Below are 25,468 nucleotides of genomic sequence, written 5' to 3' on the forward strand. Positions count from 1 at the left end.
TATAAGGCACAGCTCATGCGCTTCAGGGCTGTGTGCTGGAGGGGGAATGGTGGGCAGGTGGAATGGAGGAGTGCTGGGAGCTGTGGGGATGGAACAGAGCAAGGAGGCAGAGGCGTTGTGTAGAGTGTGTTAAGCCATAGGCTGCACCTACAGACCAGCAGATACCTGGGGGTCTGAGGTACCTGCCCACCCCTCAGCCACGCTGGCTCCCAGGTGCGTGCCCCTGCTGATCTGGGCAGTCCTTTGTCCTGGGCCCCAGTGTTGTGGTTTGGGGGTGGCGTGGAGGAGGGGGAATACGAGGAAGAAGCAAAGTAGCCCAGCACCTGTCCTCACTGCCCCGCCCAGCAGCTCTCTGTGCCAGGGTCTCACTCGCTGGTGGGCAGGCAGGTGGCAGGGGCTGCCACTAGGTTGTGTGCTTGGGCTGGGTGACAGGAGCAGTCAGGCGAACAGGAGGCAGAGGGAATCTGGGTTGAGGATCTGGGCCCCAGGTGTGGCTCTGTAGCCACCTTTCTCTGACACCTGAACCTCTTGGTTCCTCTATCTTGGAGTGGGGTGGAAGTGTCTGTCCACCCATCCCACAGGACCTCTGTGGAGTCTAGAATGTTCCAACACCGGGGGGATAATACTCCTTCCTCACTTTTTTTTTTTTTCCTGCCAGTCCTGGGACTTGAACTCAGGGCCTGGGCACTGTTCTTGGACACTTTGTTCAAGGCTAGCGCTCTTCCACTTGAGTCACAGCACTACTTCTAGCTTTTTCTGTTTGTGGTACAAAAGAATAGAACCCAGGGCCCTGTGCGTGCTAGGCAAGCACGCTACCACGAGGCCACACTCCTGGCCCCTTCCGTACTTCTTGTGTCCACTGGCCGGGCTGGCCTGGGTGCCTTGTGGTCTGGTGGCTGTGGTGTGTGCTGCGGGGTGCTCACCCTCATCTGGCCTGTGGGTTGCAGGGGGAAGGCAGGGAGGCCACAGGAGGCAGGGCTGTAGAGGCCTGGACTCTGGGTCACCAGAATCAGCCTGGGAGCCAGGTATGGGAGAGCCTAGGAGAGCTGTTCACCCCGTCCTTGGGGAGCCATACAGAGCCCACATTTACAGACTAAATAGCTGAAGGAGCCAAGGGCGACCTGGAAGCTGTTAAGAGCATGGGATAAAAAGACACCCCACCCCCACGCCCTGCGAGCCAGGTCAGGACAAATCCCTGCTTAGGTGTGGCCAGAGGGAGGACCAGCAACCAGGCCTTTGGAGATTAGGATGGAGGGAATACTCACTCTTGTCCTTGTGTCCTTGATGGGGAAAGTTCTCAGGGAGTGAGCCTCAGTTTCCCCATCTGTCAAGTGGGGATGATTCACTTGTACCTGTGCCAGGCGAGCTGAGCCAGAGCCCACTGGGAACACCGAGTGCATCTGACATTACTGTTTCTGCCACCGCATGAGGACCGGGGCTGAGAGGGTCCCAGGGCTTTGCTACAGCCATTCTTCTAACTCCTAATGATGCGCCCTTTCCCACAATGCTTTGCCGCCGTCCCCCCTCTGCCTCTTCAGAAGGGTTAGAAGTGGCCTTGCTCTGCCCCGCCATAGGTGTTAAAGGAGGTGGAAGGAGTGTGCCAGCGCTGGCCTGTGGAAAAGGCAGGAGGTGCAGCTGGTCGAGTGCCGATTGCTCATGCCTGTCATCCCAGCTACTCAGGAGGATGAGACCTGAGGATCATGGTTCAAAGCCATCCTGGGCAAGCAAACTCCTCAAAAAACCAAGAGGCCGGAAGTGGCTATGGCTTCAGCAGTAGAGCTCCAGCCTTGAGTGAAAAAGCTTAGGGACAGTGTCTGGTCCCTCGGGTCCTTATCATAGCCAGCTAGGCCACCAGAGATCCTGCTGCCCCTGAGGGGCTACTGTCCAGGGGAGCCTAGGACCCCCATTCCACTAGCTCCCTCCAGTCTGAGCCCTGGAACTGGGTCTCAGCACCAGCTGAGTATCGGAGCACTCCTGGGAAGAGGGTTAGAAAGTGATCAGAGAAACTGGCCAAACTCAGCAGCGTGCTGTTGGCGCGGAGGCTGGTGGGTCTTTGTCACAGAGGCCAATTTTGGACCAAGGGCTTGGATAGTGAGCTCAGGGTGACTGGCAGGGGGGTGGTGGGGCTGGGGACCCCATAGGACTGGGCCTAGGAAATGCGACCATGCCCACTGGGATAAAGAAGGTGTCCAGAAAGGATAAATCCAGGGCTTCCTGGCTTGGACTCCACACTTTCTAGGAATGGCTGCAGCTCAGGTCTTATTTCCAGGGTCAGAGGCACTGTGATCCCATCTCTGTTTTCTAAGAGCCCTGGCATCCCATGAGGCGGCGGCAGTGTGGAGTTGGGGGACCCCAGCTTCAGGGGGCTGAGGTAGACAGGCAGTGACAGCCTGGATTGCTCCTTCGCAGGCCTGCAGGGACTTCCTGGAACTAGCAGAGACACACAGCCGGAAATGGCAGCGGGCCCTGCAGTATGAGCAGGAGCAGCGGGTCCACCTGGAGGAGACCATCGAGCAGCTGGCCAAGCAGCACAACAGCCTCGAGCGAGCCTTCCGCAGTGCCCCCGGCCGCAACGCTGACCCCTGCCAGACCTTCAGCCAGGGTATGCGTGGCCTTGGGCCTCAGGGGTCCATCCTCTACCCTCAGCCTCCCTCTCCCCACCAGCTTTGCTTGCAGTTCATTGTATACCCCCATTCCTATGTGTGAACCCCCCCACACACACCCCTACCTTAACCCACTGTGTTTGAGCTTGTCTGGCCAACCCCTGCCTTTATTTCTGTGATGATGGATGTCTCATGCTTGAGTTCAGACCTCAGTTAGCCCAGTGTTCTTCCCTGTGGCAGTGCTGCTCAGATACCCCGAGGCTGCTTCCAGTCTGGGGATGCAGGCACCCTGGGAGACTGGAGTGTGGCTTAATGGTAGAGTGCTTGTCTAGTATGCATGAAGCCCTGTGTTTGATTCTTCAGTACCACATATCCAGAAAAATCTGGATGTAGTGTTGTGGCTCAAGTGGTAGAATACTAGCCTTGAGCAAAAGAAACTCAGGGATGGTGCCCAGGCCCTGAGTTTAAGATCCAGAACTGTCAAAAAAAAAAAGAAAAGAAAGAAGGGAAGCTGGGTGTTAGACAGGCTTACCATGTCAAGAGATCAGGAAAGGCTTCCAGGAGGAGGCACTGGAGCAGCAGCTTGTTGAAAGGAAGGAAGGAAGGAAGGCCAGCACATACAGTCCAGGGTAGAGAGGAGGGGAGGTGAGGGTGGGGCAGAGAGACAGGGCCTGAATGGTCCCAGCTCTCTTCCTTTCTGAGACCTACATCGAGGCAGGAACTCTGTGCTTCTAGGAAGCCTCTTGACTACTAAAGGAGAGGACAGTGAGGAAGATGAAGATACCGAGTACTTCGACGCAATGGAAGACTCCACATCCTTCATCACCGTGATCACAGAGTCCAAGGAAGACAGGTGGGCCCTCTGTGGGTGGGACAGCTTCCCCCTCTCCCCCCCCCCCGCCCCCGGCCCCAAAGGTCAGCCTTTCCTGCTTGACTCGCTCCATCTGGTCTTTGGCCAGCTCTGTACTTCAGGCTTTAAGTCTGTTTCAGGTGGAGTGTGGGCTTAGGTTCTGTTCTCCCAGCTGCAAGCCTCCTCAGAGGCCTAGGTAGCAGGATTGCCGTCTGAGGCTGGCTTGCCACAAAAATGCACCTGAAAAATAGAGCTGGGGGTGTGCTCGGGAAGCACAGGCCCCAAGTTCAGACCCCACCATGGCCATGGCCTGGTATTTAGAATAGAAATCAAGCACCGCCACTGACCGAGCTAGCTGTCACTAGGGCACAGGGAAAATCGCGCAGGTGCCAACTGCTCATTTTCTTCTCAGAACAGCACAAGGTCCACAACTAGTCCCCCCCCCACCCCTGCAATGTCAAGGGTTGGTTTTTATTCGCAAGTCTGTCTTTATAAAAAGTGTGTGATCCCTCAGCCTGTAATTATAACTACCTAGGACATTGAAATGGAGGAACCAAGGTTGGAGGCCAGCCCTGGCTAAAAGAAGTCTACAAACCCACGGCTCATGCCTGTAATCCTAGCTACTCAGGAAGATAAGCCCTGAGAATCACAGTTTGAAGCTAGTCTAGGCAGAACATTCCATGAAACTTTTATACCCAATAAACTACTCATAAAAAGCCAGAAGTGGCTGTGGCTCAAGTGGTAGAACGCTAGCCTTGAGCACAAAGAGGCTCAAGGACAGCGCCCAGGCCCTGAGTTCAAGCCCCAGACTGGCACTAAAAAAAGTTCACAAGACTTCATCTCTGTCAGTGGCTGGGCAGGGTCATATATTGTTGTCATCCCAGTAACGAGGAAAGCAAATAGGAGGATTGCAGTCCAGGCCAGACTCTACCTTGAAAATAACTAATTCAGGCCAGGTGCTGGTGGCTCACAGCTGAGGATTGTGGTTCAAAGCCAGGTTGGTCAGGAAAGTCCATGAAACTCTTATCTCCAACTAACGACCTGAAAACTAGAAGTGGAACTGTGAAAGTGGTAGAGCACTAGTCTTCAAGCCCCACGACAGACATGGGGGTGAGGGGGAGAAAATAATTTTAAAGAGGGACTTTCCCTGTTGGTGTCCTGCAGAAAATCCGAAGAGGGACCTGTGTCGAGCTCTGTGGACTGGACCTCGGCAGACAATGTGAGTGAGGGAGATTGGCCAAGAGGCAGCCTGGGGCCCGGGCGCGGACCCCTGGGCAGCCCCCACTCTCAGGCCGTCTCCAACCCCGGATCCCAAGCAGAGCCAGCCTGGCAGTATGGCCCAGCCGGCTGGCCTGGGGGCTCTGCTGAGAGGGGGTGCCACTTCCCCGGCAGGTGTTAGACAGTGCCTCGATGGGACCCAAGGGTTTGTCCAAAGTCAAGAGGCGTGCCCGCATCCCCGACAAGCCCAACTACAGCCTTAACCTCTGGAGCATCATGAAGAACTGCATCGGCCGCGAGCTGTCCAGGATCCCCATGCCGGTGCGCGGGACAGAACCCGAGGAACAAGGTGTTGGTCAACCAAATCCCCAAAAAGCAGGAGGAGACAGGGGGTGACTCCGGGCCAGTCGGGGCCTCACCGCGCCCCAGCTGTCCTGTAACCCAGATGTCCAAGGGCAGAGCTGGGCCCCCTGTGCCCCCAGGCTGCACTGTCCTCCACCATAAAAGGGTTTGCGGGACTCCTGAGGTCCATCTGTCTCCGGCCTGTGTCCACGTCTCACAGTGGAGCCACAGTGCTCCCTTCCGGGCATCTGGGGTATGGCGCTAGGTAGCACAAGAAAGACTACAACAAAAGATCCTGTATGGGGGGCGGGGTGCCTGAGGCACGCCCCACCCATCACCCCACCTGTCCTGCGAAGGCCTCTTCACGGGGGCCCTAAAAAGCAAGCTTAGATGACAGCCCCAAATCCAAGGAAGAAGCCCACCTCTGCGGTGGGCGGCTTAGCCACTGGGTGTCCCTCCCATCCTGCCTGCCCAGCACCTGCATAAGTAAAGCTCATCAGAAAGTGAGGAGGGGCTGGGGTGGGGCCTCAGTGCTGGACGACAGGGGGACAAAGGGACAATCATGGTGAAGGCACCATCAGAGCACATAGGTCCTTTAGAGTGTGCTGCCGTGACCCAGGGCCCAGCGCCTGGACTGACCTCTTCCTCCACGCGGGCAGGTGAACTTCAACGAGCCCCTGTCCATGCTCCAGCGGCTGACGGAGGACCTGGAGTACCACCACCTGCTGGACAAGGCGGTGCACTGCACCAGCTCGGTGGAGCAGATGTGCCTGGTGGCCGCCTTCTCTGTGTCCTCGTACTCCACCACCGTGCACCGCATCGCCAAGCCCTTCAACCCCATGCTGGGGGAGACCTTCGAGCTGGACCGCCTGGAGGACATGGGCCTGCGCTCCCTCTGTGAGCAGGTGAGGCCCCCTGGGCTGGCCCTGGCCTCCCGATCCTGCCTGTGGCTACCACACCATGGGTGGCCAACCGCTGGGCACAGGTACCCATGGTGGGCGGGGGGTGGCAGGTGAAGTCTATACTTCCAGGCCCAGGGGTGGGCGAGGAGACCTCTGGCCAGACAGGACGCTGCGCGTGTGACAGTGGCCCCGGTGGGGTGTCTGAATGGAGGCAGCTGGGGCTCAGGGCAAGGCTGGGTTTGGAGCCTGGCAAAGGCCTCAAAACCTCAGGGCGCCCCAGAGAGTGAGATGGGCCCACAGGGCCGGTGTGGTGGAGTGAGGCAAAGCTGGGGGAGTTGAGAAGGGCTGGGCACATGTCCCGGGGTCTGGTGGGGGTGACAGAATGCAACCCTGGGGGTGAGAGCGCCCCCGGCCCAGTGTGAAGTATGGACCCCAGCCTCCTTCCCGTGTCCTGTTCCCCGAGAGCCACGCCCTTCTCACTCAGGGCTGGGCAGGCCGGGGACCCCGCGATTGGGTGCTGCCTGGGTCCAGGGCCACCGCAGGGCCCCCGGCTGGGAAAGTGGGTGACTTCAGCTGGGTTCACGTCCTGTGGTCCGGGCCTAGGTGAGCCACCACCCGCCCTCAGCGGCCCATTATGTGTTCTCCAAGAACGGCTGGAGCCTCTGGCAGGAGATCACCATCGCCAGCAAGTTCCGGGGCAAATATATCTCCATCATGCCGCTGGGTGAGCTGGGCTGGGGAGTCAGTGGGCTCCGGGGGACCAGCCTGGAGCCTCCCCCACACCCCCTAGTGCCCACCGCCTCCTCCCCTGTGCCTTGGCACCAGCATGCGTGGGTATTTCTCTGGCTCCCACCCTGAGCCAGTGGGTGGACTGGCCAGAGGCCCAGACCGGAGGGCGCCATGTCCTCTGACCCCCTTCTCCAGGTGCCATCCACCTAGAATTCCAGGGGAGCGGGAACCACTACGTGTGGAGAAAAAGCACCTCCACTGTCCACAACATCATCGTCGGCAAGCTCTGGATTGACCAGGCGAGAGCGGGGGGCGGCTGGGAGAAGGGGGCGCAGGCCGGGGGGTGGGGGATGGGCCGCACTGACCACCGCCCGCCCTCACCAGTCAGGGGACATTGAGATCGTGAACCATAAGACCAAAGACCGGTGCCAGCTGAAGTTCGTGCCCTACAGCTACTTTTCCAAAGAGGCCGCCCGCAAGGTGACCGGCGCCCCCACCGCAGCCCCGGGGCGGGGGGCGAGCTCGGCCTGCGCTGACTCGGGCCCTGGGCATCCCCAGGTGACCGGGGTGGTGAGTGATAGCCAGGACAGGGCCCACTACGTGCTGTCAGGCTCGTGGGACGAGCAGATGGAATGCTCCAAGATCGTGCACAGCAGCCCCAGTAGCCCCAGCTCGGACGGGAAGCAGAAGACCGTGTACCAGACGCTGCCGGCCAAGCTCCTGTGGAAGAAGTACCCGCTGCCGTGAGTGGGGGGGGTCGGACCTTGGGGAGTAGAGGAGAGGCCAGGGAGCAGGCAGAGGATCCCCCCGACAATAGGAACCACTACACACACTGACCAGCCCTGTAGGTGTCCGTTGCACACGCAAGCACGTGGTTGGAGCACAGAGTCACGCAGCCGACATCTGTAGTCCTCAAGTGGTAAAGGCTCGAGCTGAGAGAGGCTCAGGGACATTGCCCGGGCCCTGAGTTCAAGCCCCATGACCAACCAAAAAAAGGAAAATAAAGAAAAAGGAAGAAATGTGTCTCCAACTATCCCAGAGTCAAAGAAGATAGAAAGGAAATCGAAGATAGGCCTGGTTGATAAGAAAATCACCACTGAGAAGTCAGGAAAAGAGCTGCGGATGTGAGAGGCCTGCCTCGCCAGCACAGGACCCCAAGTCCAAACCCGGGGTCCCTGCCCCCAAAAGGGAAAAGCGAGGAAAACAGCAGCAGAATCAGTTCCAGCCCAGTAAAAGAATATAGCCGGGACGCCAAGAGCAAGCTCCCCCGCATGAATGACATGTTGAAAACGCCAGGACGAGTCCTGCAGGCCGCTGCCCGGCCCCACTCACAGGGCCCCTGGGTGGGGCCAGGCGGCATCCGGGGTCCCCTAGAGCTCGCCCCCCTCCTTTGCAGAGAGAACGCGGAGAACATGTATTACTTCTCGGAGCTGGCGCTGACCCTCAACGAACAGGAGGAAGGCGTGGCGCCCACCGACAGCCGCATGCGACCCGACCAGCGGCTGATGGAGAAGGGGCGCTGGGACGAGGCCAACACCGAGAAGCAGCGGCTCGAGGAGAAGCAGCGCCTGACCCGACGCCGCAGGATGGAGTCGTGTGCCCCTGGCTGCACCTCGGATGAAGGTGGGGAGACAAGATACAGACACAGAGATGAGACAGACAGAGGGCAGAGACAGACACACAGACAGCTAGATAGACAGAGACAGACAGAGCAGATTGGAGGGAGGGGAAGTGAGGCGACCAGGCAGGTGGAGGGCTCAAGGGGAAGACAGAAACAGAAACGGAGGGGGAGGGGTACTGGGAGGAGGGGGATAGAGGCTGGGCGGGTGGGGTGGAGGTGGGGGTATTGAGGAGAGGGGGAGAGAGCGGGGCCCTGGGGAGCCGCCGCTGACCTCGCTGCTCACCTGCCCAGCAGAGAAGGAGTCTGAGAGCTACATGCCCCTGTGGTTCGAGAAGAGGCTGGACCCGCTGACCGGAGAGACAGCCTGTGTGTACAAGGGCGGCTACTGGGAGGCCAAGGAGAAGCAAGACTGGCACATGTGCCCCAACATCTTCTGAGCGCCCCCTGCGGCACAGCCAGGCCCCCCTCTCTTTAATGCACTGGATTTAACACTGAATGGCCCTCCCCACCCACTTCTCTCCTCTCCTCTCTTTCTGCCCCTCTTCCATTAGAAGGGGGAAGGGCTGACCTGGGTTCTTTTCAGCCCCCAGGTGCGCCAGGTCACCCGGGTCCCTTCACCGTGGACGGGGCCCCGTGGGCACCCCAGTTCCCACAACTCAGGCCGGCTGGCCCGGGCCGTGGGCTGCTCCGGTCACCAGCCCACAGTGCAGGGGAGAGAGGCCCCCCCGGGGAGCCTCTTTTGACTTTTTTTTTAAGAAAAAACAATCCATTTCTTTTGCAGTAATATTTTTAGTACAGCACTTAGTGCTCTTTCCAAGCGAGCTTCCTCGCCACCCGCCCCTGGCCGAAGCCCACTTCTCCCTGCCCGTCCCCTCTTCTCTTAGTTTTTTTTCAGAGACATCTGGAAAGCCAGACCTCTTTGAGTTAGAGCACAGCCCCTTCCCCACCAGCCTGGAGCCCCCACACACCCCGCACCCCACCCCCAGAGGCCAGGAAGGCTGGAAGGCAGGGCCTGGCAGGTGCTCCCGCCCCAGAACAGGGCCCCAAATCAGCAATAAGGAACAAACCCCTCTCTGTACCTGGGCTGGTGACCCAGGTCCATTCCTGCGCCTCGCCTTGTCCTTAGGTGGAATCCGGGGTGCTCCAGCGCAATAGCCCCCCCCCAACTCTTTATTTGCCTAACATATATATGATATATAAATATATATAAAATAGCTATTTTGCTTAAATTTCTATGATTCGTAAAAGTGAAAAATGATGAAGACGGCAATGCTGTCTGAGTTTAGCCTCCTGTCAGCTGTGCCCTGCCCTCCTGCTCCTTCCAGTGACTGGACCACTGGCCACCTCCCATCCCCCAAAGCCCCCCTCCCCCAACTCTCAGTTTGGTCCTGAAAGTTCATCCTGAGCTTTTCTTTCTACTCCAGGACTGGGGTTTCATTTTTTATTAAACAAAAACCACAAAAGTGAAAACACCAATGTATGAAATGCCTTATGATGCCACTCTAGAGGGGGCACGGGGCGTCCATCTGCCGGCCCTCAGAGCTGCGGAGTGTGCCTCTTTCCCCAGCACTGCGTGTGTGAGTGAGCACCTTCTGACTAATAAAAAAAAAAAAAAAATCCCCTTGGCTTTGGCGTTTTGCACCGCCTATGGTGGAAAGAAGTGGGGAGGGGCTGCTGAGGTGTTCAAATGACAAGGGACAGCCTACCAGACAGCTCTATTCTGCTCAGTCCCCAAACAGCAGGGGGTGGGGAAGAGGTCTGCTGGGATGAGGTCTTCGAAAGGCCACAGCCTGACCCGATCCCTGCCCTCCTGCCGTGGCCACCAACTCTCCCAGCTCCTAAGCTAACCCCGGAAAGGCCAAGTCACCCCCAGCCCTCCAAGAGGGCAAGCCAGTTCCTGGGACTCTACCTTGCTCAGTTGCTTGACAACAGTGGCCTGGCTGCTTCTGTTGTGTCTGTCGCTAGGCAACTTGGGTCACAATCTGCTGAGCTGAGGCCCAGCAGTCAAGGGGAAGGGGTGAGGCTGGATGTCAGAGCCTAGATTCTCCCTACCTGCCTGGATGCCCAGTGCCAGCCATCCACACTAGCCCTGCAGAGCTGCTTCCAGTCTCCATTCCTTATCTATGGTGAGTAGGGACAAAGGGGCTGGCGTGGCAGCTGCTGTCTTGGGATGGCAGGGAGGAGGTGGCCCCGGGAGCTGGCCCAGTAGAAAGGGGAAGGCTGGTCAGGGAAGGGAACAGGCTGCCTCAGGGAAGTCCTGAGATGACCAAGGAGCCAGGGTTGGACCAGGGAGAACACTGAACAAAAAGATTCAGCAGAGCAATTTCTGGGATACTGGACCAACCACACACATGGTTCCTTGTATACCAGCCACTGTAGAAAGGTTTTTTTGTTGTTTTGTTGTTGTTGTTGGCAGTCCTGGGCCTGAGCACTGTCTTTGGACTTCTCTCAAGGCTAGAGCTCTATCACTTGAACCTCAGCACCACTTGCAGCTTTTTTCTATGTATGTGGTACCAAGGAATCGAACCTGGGTCTTCATGCATGCTAGGCAAGCACTCTACGAGACCCCACAACACAGTATGTAAAAAGCCTTTATGGATATGATTCAAAAAATGCCTTTAGTTCAGAGGCAAAATGCCATCCTCACAGATGGGCCATTATTGTTGATTCCAAGTCTACAAATTTTAACACTGTTCCTTATCAAAGTTTTACAGTTCAAAAATTAAGCTAGCTGTGAATGCTGGCTCAAGCCTATAATTATAGTTGTGAATCATGGTTCAAAGCCAGTCTGGACATAAAAGTTCTTATGATTCCATCCTTACAATGGCTGGGTGTGGTAGAATGTATCTGTCATCTCAGTGACACCAGATTTACAAAATAAGAGGACTGCAGCCCAGGACAGCTGGGCATGAAGGGAGACCCTAGTTGAAGTATAGTTCAAGTGATAGAGCTTCTGTCTTGCTAGCTTGAGGCACTGAGTTCAATCCCCAGTACTGCCTAAAATAAAGCTGACTGTGAGATGTCTGTGAGAGGAAGAGTAATTGCACACACACACACACAAAATAGATACCTCCCCCCGTCCCCCATTCCCAAGAAGCCACAGACCCAGGAAAGCAGCACCTTAGGCAGCAGGCAGTATGGCTGTTGTACCAAGTTCGAAGAGAGCCAGATTTGTAAAATGCAAATTGTTTTTCCTGACAGACTAGGGCAGAAGTCTGAAAAAAATAAAACATCTGTAAAGGAAAGAGCAGATATTGCACATCCCCAGTGCCAGAGGAAAGGAGAGGACACCAATTTCAAGGATTGTGTAACCCAGAAAACAGCATCTAAGCTGGTCCCTTATCCACGTTCTACCAGTCTATTTCAAACCTTTGACAGGTTAGGTGAGATGGCTCAAGCCTGTAATCGTGGCTGTTTGGGAGGCAGAGGGCAGGGAAATAATGGTTACAGGCCAGCCTAGGCATAAAAGTTCACAAAGACTCCCATCTCACAGTGTGGCTGGGTATATAGCACACACCTGGCAATATTTCTAAAGCTGGCTAACATATGTAATTTCAAACAAAAGCAGTAAAAAATTCTGAAATGAAGGCGTGGCTTAGTAATAGTGTGCTTTTATTTTTGTTGCCAGTCCTGGGGCTTGAACTCAGAGCCTGGGCACTGTCTCTGACCTTTGCTCAAGGTTAGTGCTCTATCACTTGAGCCACAGCTCTGGGACCAGATTTTGGGGTAACTAATTGGAGATACGAATCTCATGGGCTTTCCTGCCCAGGTTGGCTTTGAATTGCAATCCTTAGATCTCGGTCTCCTGAGTAGCTCGGATTACAGAGGTGAGCCACCACAGCCCAGCATAGAGTACTTTCTTAGCTTTTGCAAATGAGTTTTATCCCCAGCACTGCAAAACAAAACAACACAACTCGTAATTCTAATGCCATATGAAATATAGCCCAGCCACTCATCTACTGATAAGCCTATTGCCAAATGGCATTTACTAGAGACATGCATGCACAAATGGTTGCTTTGGGGAAACACTGCATTGTAAGTCATTCCTTCTGTCAGCCAGTTGAAAGAGAACTTTCCTCCCTGGCAGTATGCTGGACTAGTCCCTAGAAAATATTCTCCTTTGTAGCCAGGTTGTGGTGGTTTATGCCTCACTACTTGGAAGGCTAAGATCAGGAAGATCTGGGTTCAAAACTGTCCTGGGTAAACAAGATCCCATTTCAAAATCAGGCATAGTAGATCACACCTGCAACTCCAGGCATGCAGTAGATCTAAGTAGGAGGATCGCAGTCCAAGCCCACAGGAAAATAAAGAACAAGACTTCATATGAAAAATTAATAAGGCCAGAAAGTTTGGGGGCATAGTGCAAGTGGTAGGAAAGAAAAACAAATCCCATAATTTTCTGAATACCAATTCGAGTAAGGATTAATCTCCAAAAGAAAACCAAAAAGAAATGCTATTTCCAAAGTGGAAAAAACATTAGTATTCCCCAAAGATCTTTTTAAAAAACTTTTGTTATTGTTGTTTGGTCATGGGGCTTGAATTCTGGGGCCTGGGCACTGTTCCTCAGCCCTTCAGCTTAAGGCTACCGCTCTATCACACTGAGCCACACACACAGTGCCACTTCCTCCCTTGAACTCTGGGTCTGGGTGCTGTCCCTGAGCTCTTCAGCTCAAGGCTACCACCCTCCTCTTTGAATCACAGCACCAAGTTCAATTCCAGTTTTCTAATGGTTAATTGGAGAGTCTCACAGACTTTTGTTCCCTGGCTGGTTTTGAGCTGAGCTCCTCAGATCTCAGCTTACTGAGTAGCTAGGATTATAGGTGTGAGCCACCATGCCTGGCCCAAGTATCTTTTAAGAACCAAACCCAAGATATTAGCAAAAACTTATTAAAACATTGTGGACATAGACTTTACCGAACCATTGTATAAGACACATAATTATTAGAAGTGGGGGTTCTAGATAATTTCCTAAACAGATAAAATCTATTGAACATAAGGTAAAGTGAAGGCAGGGGCACATCTCTGAAATCCCAGGATGTGGGAGACAGGAGCAGGAAGATACAGGTCAGCCTGACCTACACAGCAGTCCCTGTGTGCATTGGCTCACTCCTGTTATCTTATTCAACAGGCTGACATCTGAGGATTGCAGTTCAAATCCAGCTAGGGAAAAGTCCATGAGACCCTCTACCCCTCTGCCCAAAAGACTCAAAAAGCCAAAAGTGAGAGAGCACTAACCTTGAGCAAAGTTCAGGGACAGCACCTAGGCCTTGAGTTCAAGCCCAAGGTTTGACATGCGGGTGTGGGTATGTGCACGCACAGGCATGCATGCACACCTGTTTCCAACAAACAAACCAAGAGCTCAGTAATAGATTTCTTGCCTAGTATGTGCAAGGCCCTGGGTTTGATTTTCTACACAGCAAATACAAGCCCCAGTACTAACACAAAACAAGACCTTTGAATAGGTGGCTCATGCCTGTAATCCTAGTTACTCAAGAGGCCAAGATCTGAGCATTGAGATTCAAAACCAGCCTGGGTAGAAAAGTCCATGAGATTTTTTTTTTCTTTTTGCCAGTCCTGAGGCTTGAACTCAGGGTATAGGTACTGTCCTTGAGCTTTCACTTGAGCCACCGCACCACTTATGGCTTCTTCTGTGTATGTGGTACTGAAGAATCTAATCCAAAGCTTTATGCATGCTAAGCAAGCACTCTACCACTAAGATACACTCCTTGGCCCTCATGAGATTCTTTAACTCCAACTCACCAGCCAAAGCCAAAAGTGGAGATGTGACTCAAGTAGTGGAGCACTAACATTGAATGAAAAAACCAAGTTCAAGTCCCAGTACCAGCAAAAATAATATCAATATGTACATAAAATTTCAGTAACTTAAATGGCTGCTGGTGAGAAAAAAAATCTGGGATAAAGACAAAGGGCTAGCGACATGGCTCAAGTGGTACAGTGCTTGCTTGGCAAGTATAAGGCCTTGAATTTGGATACAGGAAGAGGAAAGCAGGCAGGCAGGCAGGAAGGGAGATTACAAGATGTTACAGGAATATGCCTAAAACATGAAACATAAGTACACAAACATCATAGACTTTAGGGCAAAAAAAATCACCCTCTTGGCCAAGTGCAATGGCTCAGGCCTTATAATCCTAGCTACTCAGGAGACTGAGATTTGAGGATCAAGATTCAAAGCCAACCTGGGCATAGAAGGACTTGAGACTCATCTCCAATTAACTTCTAGAAAACGGGAAGTGGGGCTTGGCTCAAGGCCTTGAGCAGAAGAGCTCAGGGGCAGCACTCAGGCCGAGTTCAAGCCCTATGACACACAAAAAAAATTTACCATCTTCTAGATTTCAATTACTAGATGTTTTTAAAGTCACTTGTTAAGCTCCTAGATACAACATATAAGGCACTATATGTAACTGCACATGGAAAGTGTATGAGGATCAATCCCACATCTACGCCAGCCATAAAACATCAGCGGATAAACTGTGATACAGCCCCTTATTCATTCTCTTTTTTTTTTTGGCCAGCCCTGGGGCTTGCACTCAGGGCTTCAGCACTGTCTTTGGGCTTTCTGAAGGCTAGAGCTGTATCACTTGAGCCACAGCACCACTTCTAGCTTTTTTTATGTATGTGCTGCTGAGGAATCGAACCCTGGTCTTCATGCATGTTAGGCAAGTACTCTACCACTAGGCCACACTCCCAGCCCCCAACCCCTTATTAAATAGCACTGAGGTCAATTCCACATCAACCAGTAAGACAACTGGGGAAAAACATGAAAATATCAACAAGTATATGTTGAAGTCATAAGTCAAGGAAGAAGCAACAGAAAATTAACACTACATATCAAAACATACAAGATACAGGTAAAGCTGTATTCAGAGGAAAATTGATAGTATAAAAGGCTCTGTTATGTAATCTGATTACGTGGAGGCTGAGATTGGGAGGATTGTGGTTTCAAGGCCCCCAGTATAAAGAGCTTACAAGATTCCGTATCTCAAGAGAAAGCGGTGTGTGGTAGCACCTGACTGTCATATCAACTGTAGCAGGAAGTATAAAGGAGATTCAGACCAGGCAAAATATAAAACCCTACCTTAAAAATGGTCAAAGCAAGCCAGGCACAGTGGCTCACGCCTGTCATCCTAGCTACTCAAGAGGCTGAGATCCTGAGGATCATGGTTCAAAGCCAGCCTGGACACTAAAGACTATGACTCTTTTTCTCCAATTAACCACTAGAAAACAAGAAGTGGGGCTGTGGTAGCCTTGAGCTGAACTGCTCAGGGACATTGCCCAGGCCCAGAGTTCAACCCTTAGGACTGGAAAAAAAAAAAAAAAGTCAAAAGCAGGTCAGGTACACGGTGGCTCACGCCTGTAATCCTAGCTACTCAGGAGACTGAGATCTAAGTACCACAGTTGAAAGCCAGCTTGGGCAGTAAAGTTCATGAGATACCTCTTTACAGTTGACCAACAAAAAGCCAAACAGCCATGACTCAAGTGGTACAGTGCTAGCCTAGAGTAAAACAGCTCAGGGACAGGGCCCAGGGAGGGCAAAAATAAAAAACATTATTATATAAGGAAAACATGAGGTAAACATGTAATTTGAATAAGAAACAATAGGATAAACTAAAAAGACCAGAAACAAATGAAACAAAAAAGACAGTAGCCCCCCTTTACCCATAGAGAATACCCCAAGGTCTTAAGCAATGCGTGAAACCACCGCCGGTACAACCATTTATATACTATAAGGATAAGGGTTAATTATAAAAAAAATAACTTGCATTTTAAAAAAGCAAGTCAGATAGTTAAGATTGTATTATATACAATTACATTACAAATGTAGATTTACTTAGGGTATAGCTAACAAGACCTCTAAAAGGAAAACTATATATGTATTTTTGATACTGATGAAAGAAAGATCTAAATCAATGGAGAGTTAAAGTGGTTGAAAGATTTATAAATATATCAATTCTTCTCAAACTGAAAATAGATGTCATTAATTCCAGTGAAAGCCCTATACATTTTCACATGGAGTTGATGATTTAAGCCTTATAAGGAAATTCAAAACTAAGCACAGTCAAGAGAGTCTTGAAATTTAAAAAAACAAAAGGAGGACTGGCTCTATTAGATATAAAACTTTATTGTAAAACTATAAATCAATGTTGGTTTGGACAGAATGCATACATATAACCCAAAGTCCAGTACAGATTCATACATATACAAACATTTGAGATATTAGTAGCAGCACTAAAGGAGCAATAGAAAATAACAGGACTTTTCAATAAGGGGGCATTGAGGCAATCAGAAACAGGAAAGGGAGGAGGAGAAGGAAGGAGGAGAGGACAGGAGGAGAGAAGGAAGGAGGGAAGAAAAAAGGGGGAGGAGAATCTGGGGATGTGGCTCAAGTGGTAGAGCCCAGAGTTCAAGTCCTAAACATCTGAAAAGTGCTTAACCATCATAAAAACTAAGGCAATGCAAATTGAACCCACAACGAGATGCCACTACTCAGAATGGCGAAAGATTTCAAACTTAACAATAAGTGTTGGCAAAAAGTAGGAAGAAGATGGTTACAAAAGGCCAGCAACTGCTAGTTTGGAAAGTAAAGTCAGTAAAGTGACAATGGGCAAGAGCTATGACTTGGTAATTCTGCTTCAAAGTCCTACATGCATGCAACAAGAGACAAACAAGATTGTTCGCAGCTAAATTGTAGTAGCAAGATAGCTACGCACACAGCAAAAGTGGCTCACACCGCAAGCTTCGCTACTTACAATGTTGAGAGGCAGAGATTGGGGAAATTAGGTCTGAGGCCAGCCTGGGCAGAAAAGTTGTGAGATTTCCCCCCTTTTTCAATGGAAAGCTGGATACAATGATGAGCAGCTGTTGTCCTAACTAGGAAGTTTAATATAAGTGGATGGAGGCCTAAGCATAACACCTGGCAGGAAGCAAGACTAGCTAAAAAATAAGTAACACAGGGGCTGGGCACTTGGCCTAGTGGTGGAGTATATGCCTCGCATGCATAAAGCCCTGGGATTGATTCCTTGGTACCACATACACAGAAAAATGTCAGAAGTGGTGCTGTGGCTCAAGTGGTCCTTGAGAAAAACTCAAGGACAGTGCACAGGCCCCGAGTTCAAGCCCCAGGACTAGCCAAAAACACATACACACACAAAAATGGCTGGAGGCATGGCTCAGCAGGAAGAGTGCCCGCTTAGCAAGCATGAAGTCCTGAGTTCAAACTCCAATACCGAAGAAAAAAAGGAAAAAGCAAGCACAGGTTTTTAAGTAAAATTCACTTGTTTTCATAACTGTAAAATACTATTAACAACTACAGCTGAAACACAATGTTGCAAAGCTAAAACAAATGGCAACACAGGGGGGAAAAAAACCTTCTCCTCTGCCTGTCTAAATTGGAAAACAGGCAAAGCCAAATGGCTACGACCAAATTCAAGTCTTTAAAGTGTAACAAAGCACAGAAAAGATTCAGGATGATGGTTACTTCTGAGAAGAGAGGAATAGTACGGTACCCAGGAGATAACCCTACTCTAAAGTACCTAATATGGAAAACATTGCCACTGCTTAGCGTCTAATAAAAATAGCAATAAAAGCAGCAGCTGAAAGGAAAAGCTCTACATAATTTGAGGTGGGATTTTTGTTGTTATGACAGAGCTTGGCTAACTCAACTCCTGCAGCTTCAAACTCCTGATCTGCCTGCCTCAGCTTCCTACTTGATAAGCTATATGTCTGTTTACTTGTTTAAATAGTGAAAAGACAGGAGAAAATTTAACCAGTCTCCAAGGGACATACATTCTCATTTTATTGTGTGCTTGCTGCCCCCTAGTGCCCAACTCAGGAAGGACATGTAGCTATGATACCAGAAAACACAAGAAACAAAACTTGTGACACTTCAAATCCATTTTACTCAAACCAGACCAACATCCTGCTCAACTCTCACATGTAGGTTAGGAACAATACCTAGATAAGTATTCACATTCTTTCAGATATTCTCTCAAGGACAAATTTGTAATTAAGCTTTTAAGAGTAGTGACAGGTGCTGGGCACTGTGGCTTACACACCTAGCTACTCAGGGGGCTAAGAGCTGAGGATCGTGGTTCAAAGCCAGCCTGGGCACTAAAAGATCTGTGAGATTCATCTCCAATTAACCACCAGACAACTGGAAGTGGAGCCGTGGCTAGCCTTGAGCTGAAGAGCATAGGGACAGTGCCCAAGCCCTGAGTTCAAGCCCAGGACTGGCAAAAAAAAAAAAATAGTGACGGAAAAGTATTCCATCACATGGGGCCTGGAGTTTGGCCTAGTGGTAGAGTGCTTGCCTAGCTTGCATGAAGACCTGGGTTCGATTCCTCAGTACTACATACATAGAAAAAAAAAAGCCAGAAGTGGTGCTGAGGCTCAAGTGGTAGAGCTCTAGCATTGAGAAAGTCCAAGGACAGTGCTCAGGCCCTGAGCCCAAGCCCAGGACTGACAAAAAAAAAAAAATCACAAGTATTGGGTCAGAAAATTATGTAAACTTTATGAAGAAATCATAAAATATTACTGGAGAATATAAAAAGTCTTAAATGAAAAAGCATTTCATATTTTCTGGGGGAGTTTTAATATAAAAAAAGGCAATCCTTGGGCTGGGAGCATGGCCTAGTGGCAGAGGGTTCACCTAGCATGCACAAAGCCCTAGGTTCAATTTCCAGGAACCATACACACAGAAAAAGCCAGAAGTGGCACTGTGGCTCAAGTGGCAGAGCACTAGCCTTGAGCAAAAAGTGTCCAAGGACAGTGCCCAGGCCCTGAGTTCAAACCCCAGGATTGGCAAAAAAGAAAAAAAAAGTCAATCCTTGAAAAAAATACTAATTTTATGCAATCAGAATTTAAATCCCAATAGAAGCATTTTTACGAGAATAAATTCTAATATTTGAAAAAGCCTTTTCTGTGTTGGATGCTGGTACTGGTTCTTTAACTTAAAAGTCTTGTGCTCTCACGGATGGATCTCTACCACTTGAGCCATGCCTCCAGCCTAGTATGTTTGCTTGATTATGGAATCTCATGTGGCTCTCTCTCCAGGTCTCTGGGCCAGAAGGACACCTTTTCAAATGCAACGACGAGGGGAGTTTCATCTGCACTCGGAGCATACGAGCATATGGTCCCTCACTTGGCTACATAAGGGAAGGGTCGCCACGCGGGCGCGCCCCTAGATGCGGCCATTACCTCCCGGCGGGCGCACGCAGGGCTCAGTGGCGCCGCGCGGGTTCCGTTGGGCCGCACCGCGTGCCTGGAGCAGCAGCCGCGCCCCGGGCGCCGGGCAGAGCCGTTGGGTAGCCGCCCTGCTGCCCCCAGGCCTCGGGAGTGGCAGACGGGCTCAGTCTCGGTGCTCAGGGCCTGGGCCGGGTCAGAGGCGCCTGTGATGCCCGGGTAGGTGAAGGTTCAGCTCAGGAGACTGGACTCCCCGGGGATCGGATCCGCCCCCCTCGCCGAGGCAGTAAGCCTGGCTCAGCTGGCACGGCAAGCCACAGCGTTGGAGCTGGGCAGGAAAGCTGCCCTGGGTAGGGTGAGGGGCTTCCGAGGACTGGCAAGCATCGCCTCGCACATGAGGGATCCCTGCTCCCGCACCAGGTAAGGACCATCGCCACCGCCACCAAGTCTCAGGCCTTGGTGGCAGCTGCCTAGATGCCAGCGCCCCGGGAAGGACCTGGCACCTGCAGCGTCCCGGTGGAGGTGGAGTGGAAGCTCGGCCAACTCCCCTCTGGAGGCCGCAGAGCCCCAGGCCGTCCACCCCGGAGAAAAGCACCTGAAGGTCTAGGGGGAAGCTGGGAGTGGCGCACAGAATGGAGGTCACGGCAACAAGAGGCTCCAGGGCCCATGCCAACGTCGTGCGCAGCTCCAAGACTCAGCTTCTCTAAGGACTAAACTGGCTCTTTGGCTGGAAAGCAGGAATCCTTGTCTAATCCTTTATTTAAAGAGAAGGAACAGAGTGGCCTGTGCGAGGCTCTGCATCGTGGAAAAAGGTTGTTTTTTGTTGTTGTTGCTAGACCCATCAAGTGGCACAAATTGGGCCTGGCACATGGCAATTTACTGAATAAAAAACGCCAAGACTAGCCAGGCACCAGTAGTTCATGCCTGTAGGACCACTCCAGAGGCTGAGATCTGAGGACCACTATTTGAAGCCAACCGGGTCAGGAAAGTCCATGAAACCCTTAACTAGCTTTGAGGAGAAAAAAATGGGGGTGGGGAAATAACACCCAGGCCTGGCACAAAACAAACTGGCAACACGAAGGCAGCATGTTCTCCTGGAGTTCTGTTTCCTGGGTGCTCCCGTGCAGCTACTCTGAGAACCGAGGACTCTATGGCCGTTTCACTAGGAGTCCCCAAATTCCATCTCCAACAATGGAAAGAACACTGCAGTGGAATTCTCAGAAAGTTCCAGACCCCTTGGAAACTTTCTGGCTCAGTTGCAGGAGGACATTCCCTCAGGAACAAGTAGCCCCTGGAGATGCCGATTGCTCAGGTCAGCCCTGAGTTGTGTGTAAGTAGCAAAATGGCAAAAATCGGGAGCTCTATCAGGCTTGCTTTATTGGTCCTTAGAGCTGTGCCCTCCTGGCTAACACTGCTTTAACCCAGATTCAGAAAGGAAATCGGACCCAACAAGAGAGGAGAGCCTCTAAACCAATGGGCAGTATTGCTCAAAGAGGGAACCAGGAATGTTTACTCTGCCTGTTATGAACGCTTGCCTTCCTTTAGTAAATAAAAAATGTCATGCCCTTGTCCACTGAACTGGCAAAAGGCAGCACTCACTCCAAGGATAATTAGGGGCTAAGAGATATGGCATTTTTCCCTTGCTTTACCATCTGATTTACAAAAGGCACCCTAACCCATGACTCAGAAACGCATACAGCCCTGTACCAAAAATGAAGTAACAACTGGCTAGTGAAGTCAATCTCATTAATTCCAGCTGACTCTGAAACTCATTTTCAGGTTAGTAAATAGTTGAAGGAGATGTAGTGACAATGCTGGAAAGTGAGGAAGGCATGCCGTTTGCAGAAGCTAGAAGGCAGTTCCAGAATGTGTCTTGGGATTGTTAAAGCACCATTGACAGCAGCCTCCCTTTTTGGGATCTACCCTCTATACAGATCTAAGTTAAAACACAATCAGAACACCATTCAGAGAACTGTTAAATGACACTATATCAAAGACAAATTCCCTGTGGTGGCTCAGAATAAAGATGGCCCACGTAGATCACTTTGAAACAGGCTTTAGGATATACTTGGTAAAACAGGTGGAAACAGAACAAGGGTATGTGTGTGCGCACACATGTGCACTCAGGGTGGATACATTCTCCATGGACTTGCTTTCTACAGCCCTGCCTGTAGTGTTTGGATTTTTCCTGTATGTGCTACACAAGCCAGGTCTGAGGATCCTTCCTTACAGGTGGGCCCAGCTCACCTCTGCCTCCTTTCACATCAGACTGCTCCATGCTGACTGGCCCATAGGGACACACATGCACTGCATTTTATCTTCCTACCCAGAGCACCAGGAGCTCTGCCTGGTAAACCAACTGCAGAGGATGGGTTACACATCTTCAGAGCGAAGCTAAAACATTTGGCAAGTTCAGTCTCTTTCTGTGGGTGGTTTAGGAGGCAACTCAAGAGTTTAAGTCACAGGGCACAAGAAAATGAAAAAGGTACTGGATTTCACAGAATGCAGTTTGGGAGCCTCGTGAAGAGTTTATAGTATTGCATTTTGATGACATGTAAGTAAAAAATGTGAGTATTTTTATTTCAACCCTCAAAGTAAAATGCAGGATCAATTTCCTTTCAGATGAAAACAGGTTTGGGGACAAAAGTAGACCACAAACTCACTGCCTAAGGGTCAACTGACAGCTGGATAAGTGGGATTTGCCAGCTCAAGAAACCCCAGGTGCTTCCAATGTTCCAGAGGAAGAGGATCACTGCTGAGTGGCGCTGCCCCAAGCAGCTTCCTCCTGGGGCATGGTCCAAGGAAGCCTGGGACCTACCTGTCACAAGTGGGAAAGGAAATGGGATTCCATTGTGGCCGGGGTCCCTTGTCCAGCTTTCCTGTCTTCTGGAGATGTGGCTGGGCAGCAGCTGCCACGGCTGACTTGGGGTAGGTGAATTGTGGAAACATCCAAGAGTATGAATCATCACAGGTGAGTGGTACAAGGTCACAGTTCTTAATGCCTTGAGGCCCAGGATAAGGAGTAAGAAAAAAAAAAAAGTTGTTGAGGGGAATGAAACCAGAGTTCTTCCAATGTTCATTAGGGAAAACTTCAGCAGCTCTTTTGGACCCTGAGAAGTTGTCTTGAAGGACACAGCTTCTGGGCTGTGACTGGGCAGGGAGGGAAGGCCAAGTGTGCTTGCTGCAGAGATGCCTCTCAAGTCCCTGAAGCGAGAGTTTCCCTGGGCCCCATTTTTTCGTGTTCCATGGGGCACAGAGTTAGTAGAGAAGCAGCAGGAACCAGTACCACTGAGCAGCCATGGACAGAGGCCTTCTCCTTGGGAGGAGGGCTCCTTCACTCCTGCACCTTCCCTGAGCAATCAGTCCTGTGGACTCAACACCTGGAGTGCTGACCCAGCATCTACTCCCCAACCTTAATATAAGCTACTAAGATAGGAAACCTGGCAGTCCACGGCTGAGGAATCAATCCCCACACCCCCAGAGACAACTTGGGGTGCGTGGGAAGGCTGAACAGCAAGGTGCTTTCTTCCCCAAGCTGGACAATGCCACAGCCACCTGGGTTAGCAGCAGACCCGAACACCTCTGACATAACACAGAGAGGCACTATGAGGAGAGTCCCTAGGACGCTGAGCTTGCTCTGACCACCTCAGGAAGGGGGCCCCCTGGAACCCCACCCCCCTGCATGCCCCAGATGCCATTTTGTCCCCCTAGGAGAGAAGCCACTGCCATCCCCGGTGCTTCTCCAGCTTTGCCCTGGCACTTGGCCTCACCACCACTGTGAGGAGCCAAGAGCTTAAGTGGCTCAGGGTGACTCTGTGAGGAGCCAAGAGCTTAAGTGGCTCAGGCTCAGTCACCCAGTGTGGCAAAAGTGGGAAGTTTTTCCATCCTGTGCCTGAGTTACACGCACAACATGTATGGTCTCACAGCAGGCGCAGCATCGTCTCTTTTCAAAAAAATAAATATTTATAAACTTAGGGAGGAAGATTCAAAGTCTTTTCCTCCAAAAGCACACATGTCCTATGAGTCAAAACAAGTATGAGTCCAGCAGCTCGTGAAGGTACCCTCCCTCCCCGGAAGCTGCTGCACTGAAGGGCGGGGGTGGGGGCGGATTTCTGGCTCCCGGCCTCAGTCCCCCTTGGTGATGAGGTCTTCGATGTACGCATCCAGCTCATCATCTGTGTTGATGTCTATGTCCTGGAACAGAGCATGGTGGGGAGTTAGAGCTGGGGCCACAAAGTGAGTGGTTCCTGGGGCCGAGGCCAGGGAGGGTCCCCCTCATTCCCTTCACTCCAGCTGTCGATCTTTTTAGGCTTGAATCTGGGTCCAACTTCTAGCCCTTGTATTTATTTTTCAGAAAGGGTCTTGTGTTTTTACTTGGAGATGGCCTCAGACTTAGTGGGATAAGAGGCCTGTACCCCATCTGGCTTCTTAAGATGTTCCTGGACTGACCTTGCACCATACACTATCTCATTTTCCACAGGGATTTTAGGCAAGAACCACCATACCTGACCTGTCTTTTGGCCAGTCCTGGGGCTTGAACTTAGGGCCTGGGCATTGTCCTTGAACATTTTGGCTCAAGGCTGTGTTCTACCACTTGAGGCCCAGCTCCACTTCCAGCTTTTTGCTGGTTAATTGAAGTCTCACACTTTCTTGTTGGCTTTGAACCGGGAACCTCAGATCTTAGCCTCCTGAGTAGCTAGGGTTTTAGGTATGAGTCACGGTACATGGCATCACCTGTCTTGATCACCTAATCCTTATCATTTGTTCATGATAGCCAGGCTTCCTGCTCTTTCCCTACCTCTCTACCACCAACCTCCCATTTATTTCCTTAGATATAGATACCTAGCTGTCTTCCTTCTCTCCGTCACAATATTCCTAGCCCTCACAATATGGGATACTGGATTCCCAGCTTCTAAACTGCCATGCTTCCAACGTGAGTGTCTTATACTAAAAAGTGGACTCATGTCCCACTCTTGTGATGCCATGATGCCACCCAAACGACCCTAGCCAAGCGGCCAACCCTGCATTTGGTCTCCCATTTGTTACTCCATCGTACCACCACCACTACTACTGATTCATCCACTACACTACGCGGCTCTACGTGGCTGTGAGAGCTAGGACTTTATCTGCCCTGTCTCCCCTCCCCCTTCCCCGCCATCACCCCGCCATCACCCCCAGAATAGGCACAGAGCAGATACCCGTGTTCACTGCCTAGAGTACTACGGGCCCTTCCCACTTCCGGACTGCGCAGTTCCACCTGGGACATCATATGGAAAAGCAAGAACTTTATGGCTTGGAAGGTTCTCAAATCAGGCTGTACATGGGAGTGTCCAAACAAGGGACAGAAACGGGTTCAGTGGCTCTGGCCGGGAAGGCCCACCTCAGCCCTCTGGTCAGGATGCTGTGCAGCCAGGGTTGGAAGCAGAGGTTCTTATGGGTAGACGGAGTCTTGTGAGAAGATGGTAGGAGGTGCCAGGCCTCCTGCCTGAGAGACCAAGTGGTCCAGCTGCAATGGAAGGGCTGCCTGGCTCACCTCCTGCACCTTTTGCAGCAAAGCCACAATGTTGGTCCTCAACTTCTGCAGTTTCTCCTCTGTCTCACGGAGCTTCCTCTCAGAGGTGCGCAGACTCTCCTCAGAGGCCTTGGCCCGAGAGTCGGCACGGCTTTGATAGGAATTGCACAGATTCTGGAGCCCCGCTTCATACTGCTTGAAGTATTCTTTCTGTGGAAGGAAGCCAGGGTGAAGCAAGCATGAGTTCACAGGACCTTTGTAAGATGGGCAGCTCAGACTGAAACCATTTCAGTGCAGAGGCAAGCAGACGTGCAGGATCTAAGGCAGACACCACAGTGCCCATCTCACGGGACCACCACTTGAAGTGTACAATGTTTTGAGGCTTGACAAGCAGCTATTTGGTATTGGTACTTGTTTTTTGTTGAGCATATAACTAGGGATTAAGAAATATGGAATATTGAGCAGTTAATAAAGACATTTTTAGGGCTCACA

At 51.3% G+C, this 25,468-nt stretch overlaps 2 protein-coding genes and 1 long non-coding RNA gene across 5 annotated transcripts in view; 2 read left to right on the forward strand and 1 right to left on the reverse strand.

Annotated features, from left to right (window-relative positions):
- The window catches only part of Osbp2 (oxysterol binding protein 2), a 95,079-nt gene extending 86,295 nt beyond the window's left edge, over positions 1-8,784 (forward strand). Inside the window, exons 4-14 of one of the 2 annotated variants that reach the window (XM_090320471.1) lie at positions 2,410-2,602; positions 3,339-3,456; positions 4,618-4,672; positions 4,846-4,992; positions 5,673-5,918; positions 6,519-6,639; positions 6,840-6,943; positions 7,029-7,124; positions 7,203-7,387; positions 8,041-8,267; positions 8,557-8,784. In XM_090320471.1, the coding sequence (XP_090176597.1) occupies positions 2,410-2,602; positions 3,339-3,456; positions 4,618-4,672; positions 4,846-4,992; positions 5,673-5,918; positions 6,519-6,639; positions 6,840-6,943; positions 7,029-7,124; positions 7,203-7,387; positions 8,041-8,267; positions 8,557-8,702 (1,638 nt within the window). In that variant the 3' untranslated portion in view covers positions 8,703-8,784. The remainder of the gene's footprint in view (positions 1-2,409; positions 2,603-3,338; positions 3,457-4,617; positions 4,673-4,845; positions 4,993-5,672; positions 5,919-6,518; positions 6,640-6,839; positions 6,944-7,028; positions 7,125-7,202; positions 7,388-8,040; positions 8,268-8,556) is intronic. The other variant, XM_090320472.1, reaches the window with a different exon arrangement.
- Positions 8,785-10,271: 1,487 nt separating this feature from the next.
- Positions 10,272-21,034, forward strand: LOC150045220 (uncharacterized). The gene is made up of 2 exons (XR_016532977.1): positions 10,272-10,391; positions 19,336-21,034. It is a non-coding gene; the product is annotated as an uncharacterized LOC150045220 (long non-coding RNA).
- Positions 21,035-23,283: 2,249 nt separating this feature from the next.
- The window catches only part of Morc2 (MORC family CW-type zinc finger 2), a 35,815-nt gene continuing 33,630 nt past the window's right edge, over positions 23,284-25,468 (reverse strand). Inside the window, exons 25-26 of one of the 2 annotated variants that reach the window (XM_090320475.1) lie at positions 24,998-25,186; positions 23,284-23,658 (exon numbers count right to left, since the gene is read on the reverse strand). In XM_090320475.1, coding sequence (XP_090176601.1) covers positions 23,590-23,658; positions 24,998-25,186 — 258 coding nt within the window. In that variant the 3' untranslated portion in view covers positions 23,284-23,589. Of the gene's footprint in view, positions 23,659-24,749; positions 25,187-25,468 lie in introns of those variants that run through there. The other variant, XM_090320474.1, reaches the window with a different exon arrangement.

This window comes from Megascapheus bottae, chromosome 28 (assembly GCF_031878675.1).
Source record: "Megascapheus bottae isolate mThoBot1 chromosome 28, mThoBot2.hap1, whole genome shotgun sequence".
NCBI lineage: Eukaryota > Metazoa > Chordata > Mammalia > Rodentia > Geomyidae > Megascapheus > Megascapheus bottae.